Raw genomic sequence first — 13,630 nt, 5'->3', positions numbered from 1 at the left:
ACACAGGATTTCCTCTATGATGTCTCTTATCACACTGCACTCTAATTTCCGATTTTCACATCTATTTGCTCTATTAGGCTATAATCTCCATAAAGGCCTGGATCACGTATTTCAGTTGCATGGATTTAGCATGATGCCACATGTATAGTAGGCACTAAAAGGTTGGCTCAATGAAATTATTATACAGCCTGAAATACGTATATGTTTCCTCTGTGGAGATGAAAAAATAATTACAAGGATTAGCAACATCAAGACAAAATTATGTCAGAGAAAAGCCTCAGGTTATATCCCAACTACATTGACAGACCATCAGAATCATTTGCATATATTTTGAAAAGCACAAACTGCCAACAGAGGGGACATGCACCACAGTTACTGCTGATGCAGAGAAAGAGATCGCAGCGTCACACCAAGGGGAGCCAATCTCTGCCACTGTGTGTATGTCCTGAATGCACGATCACACGAGGCATTTCCACAGACAACAATAAAGCACTGAAGAAAACCACCGTATGCTATTAGCTTAAAGCAAGTTTGAATAACGATAAATATTATCCTTAAATGTGATGGAGATTGTTTTAATTATGTTAAAAAGGAATCTGGTATGTTTCTCAGGTCAGTGCTTCTCAAACTTTAAGGAGCATAAGACTCACGTAGGGGTCTTGTTAAAATGCAGATTCTTATTGTGTCAGTCCAAAGTGGGGCCTGAGATTTGGCATTTCTTACAAGTCCCAGGTAATACCAATAGTGCTAGGATAGGGACTTCAATCTAAGTAGCAAGGTCTCATACAAGGAAATTCATAAATGTAAAGAAGGGTATGAAAAGCTCCATTCTCCTGGGGGTTTTCTGGGAATCCTAAAGCACTATTCTCTCCTCTGATGATTTATCAAAACCCTTCTGATCAGGATTCTCAATATCCTGCAAATGCTACAGTTTAAAATAATGGAAAACACAGAAATGGAAGAGAGGTCATCCCTCCAGATCCCAGGGAAATTAAAAAGATATTAAAAGAATAAAATGAACAACTCTACGCCCATAAATTTTTGATAATCTAGATGAAATGGACGTATTCCTTGAAAGTCTGCCAACACTCACACAAGAAGAAATAAATGATCTGAAGAGGTCTACATCTATTAAAGAAATTGAATCAATAATAACCTTGCAAAACAGAAAACATGAGACCCAGATGGGTTCACTGGTGAATTCTACGAAATATTTAAGGAGAAAATCATACAAATTCTATACAATCTCTTTCATAGGATAGAAGCAGAAGGAATACTTTCCTAACTCATTCTATGAGGCCCCCATTACCCTAATGCTAAAACCAGACAAAGATATTACAATAAAACTACAGATCTCTCGTGATCATACACGCAAAAATCCTCAAGAATATATTAGCAAATTGAATCCAAAAAATGTATGGAGAGAATTATATACCACAACCAAGTGGGATTTATTTCAGGTATGCAAGACTGATTCAAAAATCAATTAATGTAATCCATCACATCAGCAGACTAAAAATGAAAAACAACATGATCATTTCACTACATACAGAAAAAACATCTGGAAAATCCAACGCCCATTCATGATAAAACCTCTCAGTAAACTAGGGATAGAGGGGAATGTTCCCAACTTAATAAAGACTATCTCCAAAATACCTACAGCAAACATCACACTTAATGGTGAGAAACTCAAAGCTTTCCCAGTGTGGTATCAGAAATAACAGACAAATATATCAAAGGAAAATAATAAAGAGCCCAGAAATAGACCCTCATAAATACAACTGATCTTTATCAAAGGAATAAAGGCAATACAATGGAGCAAAGACAGTCTCTTCAACAAATGGTTCTGGAACAACTGGACATACACATACAAAAATATGAATGTAGACACAGACCTTACAGCCTTCACAGAAATCAAATGAAAATGGATCAAAGACCCAAATGTAAAATACAAAACTTCAAAATTACTAAGACATAAGAAGTAAACCTAGATGACTATGCATATGCTGATGCCTTCTTAGGTACAACAACTAAAAGCACAATCCATGAAAGAAAAAAGTAATAAACTGGTCTTCCTCAACATTAAAAACTTCTACTCTTGGGCTTCCCTGGTGGCACAGTGGTTGAGAGTCTGCCTGCCCATGCAGGGTACACGGGTTCGTGCCCCGGTCCGGGAAGATCCCACATGCCGCGGAGCGGCTGGGCCCGTGAGCCATGGCCGCTGAGCCTGCGCGTCCAGAGCCTGTGCTCCGCAACGGGAGAGGCCACAACAGTGAGAGGCCTGCGTACCGCAATAAAACAAAAAAAACAAAAAAAAACTTCTGCTCTGCAAAGGACAATGTCAAGAGAATGAGAAGACAAGCCACAGCCTGGTAGTAAATATTTTCAAAAGATAGATCTGATAAAGGACTTTTCTTCAAAATATACAAAGAAACATTTAAAACTCAACAATAAGAAAACAATTAAAAAATGAGCCAAAGACCTTAACAAAGGCCTCACCAAAACAAGTTATACATGTGCCAAATAAGCACATGAAAACAAGCTCCACATCGATCATCATCAGGGAAACACATGTTAAAACAATACCACAGACACAACTACACACCTATGAGAATGGCCAAAACCTAGAACACTGACAACACCAAATGCTGGTGAGGAAATGGAGCAACAGGAACTCTCATTCATTGCTGGTGGGACAGTAAAACGTACAGCCCCTTCGGAAGATAGCTGGGTGGTTTCTTACAGAACTAAACTTTATCTTACCCTGTGATTCAGCAATCACATTCCTCGGTTTTTACCCAAAGGTGTTGAAAACTTATGTCCTCACAAAAACTGCACATGGATGTTTATCACAACTTTATTCATAACTGTTAAAACTCAGAAGCAACCAAGAAGTCTTTCAGTAGGTGAATGGGTAAACTGTGGTACATCCAGATCATGGAATATTATTCAGTGCTAAGGAGAAATGAGCTATCAAGCCATGAGAAGACATGGAGGAACCTTAAATGCATATTAATAGATAAAAGAAGCCAATATGAAAAAACTACATACTGTACGATTCTAACTATATGACATTCTGGAAAAGGCAAAATTATGGAAAAAAATTAAAAAATCAATGTGGGGGGATAAATATGCAGAGCACAAAGGATTTTAGGGCAGTGAAAATGCTGTTATGATTCTATAAGGATATATTTCATTATACATTTGTCCAAACCCATCGAATGTACAACACCAAGAGTGAACCCTACAGTAAACTACGGACTTTGGTGATTTTGATCTATCACTGTCGGTTCATCATCTGTAATAAATGTACCACTCTGGTGGAGGATGTTGACAATGGGGGAGGCTATCTATGCATGTGTAGGGGGTCTATGAGAACTCTATACATGAGAACTCTGTACATACTCTCTATACATGAGAGTTCTATGAGAACTCTCAATAATGTTGTAAACCTGAAACTACCCTAAAAAAAATAAAGTCTTTTTTTTTAAAAAAATGGAAAAGAGGCTCTCAGTAAGTGTTCTTGAGAAGGACATCTCATTTTTCAGGAGCAGGTTACTGATGCCTATACTGGATAGTGGAACTGAGAAATAAGAAATGTAAGGAAAATTGCTGCTATGTCTTCCACTGCCTAGAACGGTTCCTGGTACACGGCAATCCTCCAATAACTATTGAATACATGACTACAGTATTTAGCCTGGAAAAAGAGAAAAAAGGAAGAAAAATCTGGTTAAGGTCTGTCAGTATTTGAAGGCAATTAAGTAGAAAGTAAGTCAAAGTCTTCTGTATGATTTCAGTTGAAAAATAAGAGAACTAAAGGTCAATTTCAGCTTAAGTACACATTTTAAACAATCAGTTGACCAACAACAGTATGTAATTTCTCAAAAAGTCAGAACTACCCGAACATGTTCAAGCAAAAAAGTCGGAGAGCCATCTCAGAGGGGCGCTACCAAAGACACACTTGCCCCAGAACACTAAGGATTTCTAAAGTCGTCTCTCCACACAGGATTCAGTACTCACAGCACTTTTACTCACATTAAGAATAAACTGCAAGAGTAGTTTTCCTACTTTGAAACAGAAAAATAAAGTTGCCTCAACGTAAACAGCGGCAACTGGGCCAGAAGCCCAATTTATACAATTTACACATGGCCTAAGAGTAAATCAAAAGCTTAAATTCTGTAAAGTCATAAAAACAAAAGAAACTATTACACAGTGATAAATGAACACCTTCAAAGACAATGGTGTGATAAAGATACAGAAATACCCTCAGAATGAAATCCATTTGTTTGAGCATCTGTTTTCCACCTACAAAGAATAACTCTTTCTGATGGATTTAACCAAGAAAAAAAGAGAATACAATTCATTTGAAGGAGAAGTTAATGCACAAACATACCTCATTTCCCTAGAGAACCTCCAAAGACATCTGGTGTTAATGTATCAAAAACCACAGAAGATTTTTTTCCTTTTTGGTGTGACCAAGCCATGACATCTTAGCACTGCGAATATTACAGCTGCCCCCACAGCTCCTCACTTGATGTTTTCAATTGTTTTGTCTAAAAGAACAGTATTATTTCTGATAATGCTACAAAGGACCAATTTACAAGACTTTTTAAAAATTAAGATTATTTTTTAAATCACTTTAGAAGCTTTTGTTTCGGAAAGCATGTAGCTATTAAAACGCTAATATGGAAAAGGTGTGCTGGGGGATGCTGCAGACACTTAATACCACCAAAACAAAGGAAACTGATTCTCTAGATCATGTGGAAAAAGATGGCTTATAAAGTTAATGAGATATTACTTAAGGCAAAAGAAACAATTTGGCCATTAAGAATGAGGATGAACCAAACATTTTTGTCTTCAAATATAATGAAACAAATTAAAAGAACAACAAAAATTAAGGCAAGTATGAAAATCAAGTAAAATACATGGAAAAGTTAAACTACAAACACACAAAGTGTAGATATGACAGCAAAGTCTTAGTAAGTGAGAAATAAACTGAAGAGAATAAAAAGAAAGGAGTCCAACAATTATGAGTTATACACCAGGAAAAGCATTAAGAGTCAAAGCAGACACTTTCCCCTTAACACGCAAGAGACTTGAAGACTACCTGGGCTAGATTTCTAATTGGGCAGATGAGTAAAGAGGATTAACCCTTGAAACTGGAAAATCCACTAGTTTGCCTCTTCGATTTCTTAGCTATCCCTGGAGAGCAAAGACATCACAATCCTTAAGCAGAAGCTTTAGCCTGAGGGCTATATGCCATCCACAAAGGGATGAAAATTTCTTTAGAAACAAACAAACCAACCAACCTGCCAGTTTTCCAAGTTTCAAAGCAGGCATAGCACTTTAATTTAAACAACAAAAAAGCCATGTTGATACTAGGAAAAACAGTCAGAAAACCCAGGTTGTACTCCTAGCTCCAATACCTGTCTCCAAAGGCTTTCTGTGGGAAAGAAACATTTTATTCCGTGTATCAAGTTTATCCCAAAAGTATGAGTCTGTGAGTTCACCCTTGCTGATACGAATAAAAACAAAATATTTGACAAATTATCAAACTAAAGTATCTCTAATGAAAATTTAGCATCTGATTTGAGACGTGCTAGAAGTGTAAACTAAACATGGAGTTTGAAGATGTAGTACAAAAAAATGTCAACTACTACTGCATTAACAATCGTTTATTTCTCATTACATGTTGAAATTATATCATTTTAGACATTAAAGTTCACCTGTTTTACCTTTTTAAAGAGGCCACTAGAAAATTTTAAAGTACATATGAAATTTAGATACTCAGGAAGTGTTGAATGAATAGAGAAAATTTTGTATAGAAGTACAAAACAGCAACTAAGTAAGAGACTGACATTGACTTTTTAATTCATCCACCAGCTATATTCAAATGGAGTGATATTAAAACCTCCCTTTACTTGGTAATCATGAGAATTCTGAAATGTGGACCGAGTCAATTTTTTTTAAAGTTGAAAAGTTTACAGCTGAAAAAGTAAACTGACGTACACTATTTCTTTTGGGCTGAATTGTGTCCCGCATAAATTCCTGTGCTGAAGTCCTAACCTCCTGCACCTCAGAAAGTGACTGTATTTGGAGATAGGGCCTTTAAAGGGGTAATTAAGGTAAAATGAAGTCCTATGAGTGGGGACTAATCCAATAGGACTGGTACCCTTATAAAAATAGATTAGAACACTGATGACCCACAGACCAAGGGGCAACATGTGAGGACACAGAGAGAAGGCAGCCATCTGCAATCCAAGGAGAGGCCTCAGGAGAAACCAACCCTGCCAACACCTTATGGACTTCCAGCCCGAGAACTGTGAGAAGATAAACCTGTTTAATCCAGCCAATCAATGGCACTTTGTTACGGCAGCCCCAGTAAACTAATACACTGTTCCAAACAGTTCAAATTTTTCTAATAACTGATGCGGTTTTGCTTTTCACACTTAAATTACAAACTCAGTGCTTCAGTCACACTAGCCATACTTCAAATGCTCAACAGCCACAGATATTAGATAGCCCAGATCTAAAAAAGAGAACAAACCAGAATGTCTAACAAGAACGCTTAATTAGTTGGGATATGTGACCAAGAAGCATCTTGCTACTATACACTGAAGAATTTTTCATCTGTAATTTAAAAATAAAGGCAAATGCAAATAACTCAGATCTACCCTTATGTCATTCTTATAAGGATTTGCTAAATAGAGATTACAGAAGGGAGTTAACAGTTTAGGACTATGTTTGGTACCAACGAATGTCATCACCAAGGGTTCTTGAGAGATCTGTTGCTGCAAAATGCACAGAACTACTGATGCAGGTGGCCAGTACACATTTATATCACAAAGGAACCAAAACTCTAGATACAGATTACCCAGGGATTCCCAAATTAGCTTCTAGTAAAGTGGGGAACGCTAATATCCATCTTCAGGTTTTATACTCCTTTTACAAACTTAGGCATTTTCCATGGAAATTAAGTTCCAGAAATACAAGAGACGGTAGGAATACTATACTAGTATATGAATACTAGTATAGGAATGAATCTGAGATATTCCCAGATTCATTTCCACTTAACCATGAGGCGTCAAAAAACTATGACCACTATAAAGAATTTCGTGCATCTAGAAATAATAAATTCAACAAGCATGGAAGAAAAATACAGAATCCAGGAAAAAATAGTTTTGGTAGCCCTAAGTGAACACATTACTAAATAAATAGCTATCTCCTTTGAGAATTAGAAAAATGAATGGATTTCAAAATGTAATAATATAATAAAGATCTAACACAAAATATTTTACATATGCATAGGCTCTACTTAAACTTGCTTTTTATACTTTATACTAGCTTAAATTTGACCAAGGAGTTCACGTTTGTATATATTCCTACTTTCCATAAAGAAACTAAGGCTCTAAGAAATTGAGCGTCATGCCCAAGGTCACATAACGAGCGAAGAGGATGCCTAAAACTCAAACCCGGACTTCTAGGTCCAGAACTTTTCTATAGGTTTTACCCTGTTGAAGCATTAAAACTATGCCCAGCACACAGTGTCATGTAAATGTTAGCTGTTACAAAAATGTGTCATATAAGAATGCTGACTTGATCAAGTGTGTGCTCATAATACTTAAAATGGTAATTTGATTCATAATAAACCTCAACAATGGTAATTCAGTTTGGAAGAAATAACTCCCAAGAGCATTATGGTCACAGGAATCCTTTCAAAATTTAAATGTATATAATCTTTTTGCAAAGAAATGGAGAGTGATAGATAAAAGGCTTTCTAGCACAAATTTATGATGAAATTATGTGGGGAAAATAAAATGGAACTTTTCAGTTACAGTTTATTATATATACTTCTAAGTGAATGATTCATACCAAACTGCTGTATTTTTCTATTCCGTCATATCAACTTAAGAGGGATATAAACACTTTATTTAAGATGCCAATACTTGGGGCTTCCCTGGTGGTGCAGTGGTTAAGAATCCGCCTGCCAATGCAGGGGACACGGGTTCGAGCCCTGGTCTGGGAAGATCCCACATGCCGCGGAGCAACTAAGCCCGTGGGCCAACTACTGAGCCTGTGCTCTTGAGCCCGCAAGCCACAACTACTGAAGCCCACACGCCTAGAGTCCGTGCTCCGCAACAAGAGGAGCCACCACAACGAGAAGCCTGCACACTGTAACGAAGAGTAACCCCCGCGCGCAGCAACGAAGACCCAACGCAGCCAAAAATAAAAATAAATAGATGTCAATACTCAATGTTAAGGGGGATTTTAAAATGTGAGGGACAACTGTGCTGGATTTAAAAAGACTGAACCAAATGCACAGGTAGTCCTAGTTTGGAACAAGCACCTGGAAAAGTTGTTTTGAAAATGAGAACATTTAAATATGGTTGGGTATTACACACTGACATTTGACATGGAAAAGTAGAGTTATGAACAGAATAAAGCAACTCACAGTACGTTCTCATTTTGGTTTAAAAATACCTAACTGTATTTATACACAGAAAGTATCTGGAGGGATATAAATATGAATATACACACACTAAATGTTCACAAACATGGAGATAACAGTGGTAATCTGTGAGAGGCTGAAATACAGCATTTTTATTTCATTTTTGTTTGTCCATATCTCCTTTTTATAATGCGTATGTACTATGTTGTGAAAGTTTACAAAAATGTTTAAATATCAGTATTTTTAGTAAGCCAGAAATTAAAACCTCTGTAATCATTTGCTCTATGTCATAGGTTTGTGAAATGAGCACATGTAAAATAATGATTCTAAGGATGGTTTTACTCTTCACTTTTATTTTAGCTATGAAGTATTTAAAATACTTTACTTTCAAACATATGGAGCTCTAAATATAAAGCTTGATAAAAACTGAAATGATCAGACACTAAAGCAAAAACAAAATCCAGATTTTTAAGAATATTTTGAAAATGCACCTATACTTACAGAGTTTACAATGGCAATAGTATGTGCTTACCAGTTAAACATTACTCTTCATCAATTTAAAAAAACCTTTAGATAAAACGTTAAGAAGTCAATGAGCAAAATAACTAAAATGTCTGCATTCTTACTATGTATCAGTGTTAAAACGCTTTACAGATACTCTTTAATCTTCATAACTCTCCTTGGAAAGTGTCATTCTATTTTATTGATGAGAAAATCAAGACAAAGAACTATGTATCCAGAAAACATAAGGAAACTCCTACTTGGTAATCATTTTGCAATATATACATGTATCAAAGCAAAAGTAATACAACATTATATATCAATTATATCTCAATTAAGAAAAAGAAACTCCTACAAATTAAATTCTTTAAAAACATCACAGACAACCCAATAGAAAAATGTCAAGAATAACCATCATCAAAAAGTCTATAAATAATAAATGCTGGAGAGGGTGTGGAGAAAAGGGAACCCTCCTACACTGTTAATGAGAATGTATACTGGTGCAGCCACAATGGAGAACAGTATGGAAGTTCCTTAAAAAACTAAAAATAGAGCTACCATATGATCCAGCAATCCCACTCCTGGGCACACATCTGGAAAAGATGAAAACTCTAATTCAAAAAGATACATGCACCCCAGTGTTCACAGCAGCACTATTTATAATAGCCAAGACACGTTAGAAACCTAATGTCCACTGATAGATGAATGGATAAAAAAGATGGGGCATATATAAACAACGGAATATTACTCAGCCATAAAAAAATGGAATAATGCCATTTGCAACAACATGGATGGACCTAGAGATTATCATACTAAGTGAAGTCAGACAAAGACAAATATCATATGATATCACTTATGCAGAATCTAAAAAAATGATACAAAGGAACTTACTTAAGAAACAGATCCACAGACACAGAAAACAAATTTATGGTTCCCAAAGGGGAAATAGAGGGAAGGGATAAATTAGGGATTTGGGATTAATAGATACACACTACTATACATAAAATAGATAAACACCAAGGACCTATTGTATAGCACAGGGAACTATATTCAATACCTTGTAATAACCTATAATGGAAAAGAATCTGAAAAAGAATATATAGATATAGCTACAGATATATGTATAACTGAATCACTCTGTATGCCTGAAACATTAAAAATCAACTATACTTAAAAAAAAGAAAAAGAAAAATGGCAAGAGACAAACATTTCCCAAAGATGTACAAACAACCAATAAACAAGTGACAAGGTCAGCATTCTGCCACAAGGGAAATGCAAATTAAAACCACAGATTCCTCTACACACTCACCGGAATGGCTAAAATTTTAGAATAACAATTCTAAGGATTGAAAATGAACATTCAAGGTGATAAACGTAGCATGAGCTAAGGTGAAAGTATTGAAGCTCCAATAAATGTTCACATAAGTAAACAGTGGGGAGTTCAGCTTGGCTTGGACACAGAGAGGTGATAAAAAAAGTATTCCGGAATAGTGGTTAAGAGTCAGATCACGGGCTTCCCTGGTGGCGCAGTGATTGAGAGTCTGCCTGCCGATGCAGGGGACACGAGTTCGTGCCCCGGTCCGGGAAGATCCCACATACCGCGGAACAGCTGGGTCCGTGAGCCATGGCCGCTGAGCCTGCGTGTCCAGAGCCTGTGCTCCGCAACGGGAGAGGCCACAACAGTGAGAGGCCCGCGTACCGCAAGAAACAACAACAACAAGAAAAAAATATATATATTTCCCTGAGCTAATGATCATTCCAGAGATGTGCATTTTGGTCCACCTAGCAATTAGCTAATCTGAAGAGAATCAGTTTGTCAGGATGCCTGCTATACTAAATCTGGGTACACATTATAGGTACATCATGCCTAAAAATTAAATTCACAGAAGTTATCAATACAAAAACTGCCTCTCTGCTATAAAGTATTGTGTCTGTCTGATGACGGGAATCCCTCTAAATGTAAAGTTAACCTCGAATACTTACCGAACTACTATAAGAGGCCAGGCATTGCAAGGGTCCCTCATCATACACTTTTCTGTGTTTAAACATCTCTCATTTATTTAGAGTTGAAGTAAACTTCTAGGGAGCCCGTGCTTCTAGGCCAGTGTTTGAGAAGAGATGGGAATCTGTACAAACTGTTACCCTTAGGAACAGGAGGAAACTAGGAGAACCACTAAATCCCAAAGATCTCCTCCAAGGAGCTCGGGATTCTACCTGGTAGATCTGTGCTTCATAGAGGATATCACAGTTCTTTACAGTTCCCCCACATGCCCTGTCCCAGTGAGGAGCTTACACATGTCTGACTTGACGAGTCCAGGCCTCCTTCCTAAGCCTTTGATAAAACACAGAGGGAGCAGAACTGCCTGTGTTTCCTACTATTTCCTACTTTTCTATTGCTCCAGACCCTTGCTATCTCAGCACTGACCCAGAGATCCAACCATGTTAGCCTTACTGCTGAATCTAAGAGCTTACCGCTCTTGAAGCCAAGTGCTTTACATGTTTTACAACTCATTTATACTCACAGTAACCCTACCAAAGATTCCTATTTTATAGATGTAGAAACTGAAATACAACCAGCAAAGCTCAGATTTAAACCCTGAGACCCTGTTGCCTCACTCCAACCTTTACTATGCAGCACTATCTATATGACATATCTCATTAAAGGTAGAGAACACTAGAAATCCCCCTTTCTAACGAAACCTAAAGCACTTAGATTTAGTAACAAATCTTAACGTCAACAGGCCACCTGAATCCAATGCTCTCTCTTGGAAATGCTATTAGTGCCGCCACTGCTGGATAACAGAACTATGAAATTTCATTTGCAAAACATTTATGTTTGCCAGTGCTTTTCTTAACTTAGGAGAAGCCGTTTAGTTATGATTAAACACCCAACCTCTTAACCAAGTCAATGTAAACATATCTGGGTTCAGATTCTAGCTCCATTACTACCTGTTTCCTTTACTTGTAAAATAAGATATGAAGTATATATAAACAACTTAGCACAGCAGATGACTGGAGAGGAAGGAGTCAGTGTTCCCTACTGTTATGATCCTTTGATTGTTTTACCATAAATACTCCCAGGATGTGGGAAAGCTGACAAGTTCAAATCAAATTCAATATCCCGCCCCCTCCCAAAAATACTCGTGAATTCATGGGTTTAGAGAAAACTTTAAACATGAAAAAGCTATGCATTCTATTTAAATTGATGAACTGATAAACTAGAAGTTCTACACAACAGAAACACAATAAAAACTGGTAAATAAAAAATGTTTATCACGCAATTAGCACACAAGTCAGTTACTACACTCGACAATGACTGCGACTAACAATTAGCTTCAAAGAACTCATTCTTCCACCTATTTCCATGTGAATTACAATGCCTTTACACTTAGAAATAATAAAAATTCTTGAGTATTACATCTTTAAAGCATTTTTTATTGGGTAACCTCAGGCATTTTCCATAGATTACAAACGGTCACCATGGGCAGGCAATAATAAAGGTAATAAGGACTGACCTTTACCCCTTTGGCGTCTAATGTTCTACTGTTAAAGATTAGTTCAGGCTGTTAAGGGCCTAAGAGCTCACATTACAAGTAGGGCTTAGTCTTCTCCAGGTGAAGGGCATGAAATACATCATCTTTTAGCCCTCACAACAACTCTACACCGCAAGGACTAAAAACTATCCTCGTTTTTTTCAGATAAGGAAACTGAGGCACAAGAGGGGTTGAGTAATATGCCTAACTGGAGGACATCTGAGGCAGACTGGAAACCATTCTGGGTCTGGAGTCCAGCCCTCTTAACCTCATCAAGGCTCTGGGGGTGAGCACATCAATATCACTGTAAAACGTGTTAAGAAATACGGTACCAGTGGGAAGCAGGGGTTCCAACGGGGTAATAGCATGCTCCATAACGGATTACTGGTCTCTGCATTAAAAACATAAAAACGCCACATTAGAACTTCTAGCTAATTAAACAGCGCGCGAAATCCTCAGTACATTTGGTCTCCGGGGCGGAGCACCGAGTGAGCCGCGCTCCTGGCGTGCGGGCCCGGGCACGGCAGGCAGGGCGCGCGGCGGCGGGGACGCGGGGGACTCGAGCCCGAGGGGTTCCAGGGCGCCAGGGGCAAAGCATGCGGGCGCCACGCGTGCCTCGACAGGGCCGCCCCATCCAGCGTCTCCCCGCGCCGCCGTCACCATCCGGGGACCGGGGGAGCCAAGAAAGCCAGAGCGGCGAGGGGCGGCCACCTCCTCCCCGCCCCGGCCTGTAGCCCGCACGCCGGGAACGAAGGCGGCGCGCTGGGCTGCTGTCGCACTTACATAATGGCGGGTGGAGCCACCAGCGAGCGGAGCGCAGACTGCGGGAACGAGGGCGATCGACCGCTCGGCGCTCAGCTGAGAAACCTCGGCGACGCGTGCTCCCCGCTCGCAGATTTAAGTGAACGGCGCTTGAGGCGGCCCCGCCTCCTTCCGGGAGCCGGAGGCGCGTGCAAGCAGCTTGCCCCGCCTGAACCGCGTGTCCACGCAGGTGAGGGCGCCGTACTATCTGCTCACCCGGCCGCTGCATTCTTCCCGCGCCGCACTCTCTTCTAGGCTAGCTCGTACCCGAAGCCATCGCTGGTGTTTCTGCCGAGCGCTCGTCACTGAACTTTGGCACGGAGGCCGCTATTTGCTCCAAACCAAG

General features: G+C 38.8%; 1 protein-coding gene across 2 annotated transcripts in view; it reads right to left on the bottom strand.

Annotated features, from left to right (window-relative positions):
• Nucleotides 1–13,355, bottom strand: part of TPK1 (thiamin pyrophosphokinase 1) — a 329,713-nt gene extending 316,358 nt beyond the window's left edge. For both annotated transcript variants that reach the window (XM_024758048.1, XM_024758049.1), the window contains exons 1-2: nucleotides 13,267–13,355; nucleotides 12,816–12,874 (exon numbers count right to left, since the gene is read on the bottom strand). In XM_024758048.1, the coding sequence (XP_024613816.1) occupies nucleotides 12,816–12,858 (43 nt within the window). In that variant the 5' untranslated portion in view covers nucleotides 12,859–12,874; nucleotides 13,267–13,355. The remainder of the gene's footprint in view (nucleotides 1–12,815; nucleotides 12,875–13,266) is intronic.
• Nucleotides 13,356–13,630: the final 275 nt, after the last annotated feature.

This window comes from Neophocaena asiaeorientalis, unplaced genomic scaffold, assembly GCF_003031525.2.
Source record: "Neophocaena asiaeorientalis asiaeorientalis breed wild unplaced genomic scaffold, Neophocaena_asiaeorientalis_V1.1 scaffold206, whole genome shotgun sequence".
Classification (NCBI taxonomy): Eukaryota; Metazoa; Chordata; class Mammalia; order Artiodactyla; family Phocoenidae; genus Neophocaena; species Neophocaena asiaeorientalis.
The sequence above is the reverse complement of the archived record's forward strand: the minus strand, read 5'-3'. Positions and strand labels throughout refer to the sequence as shown.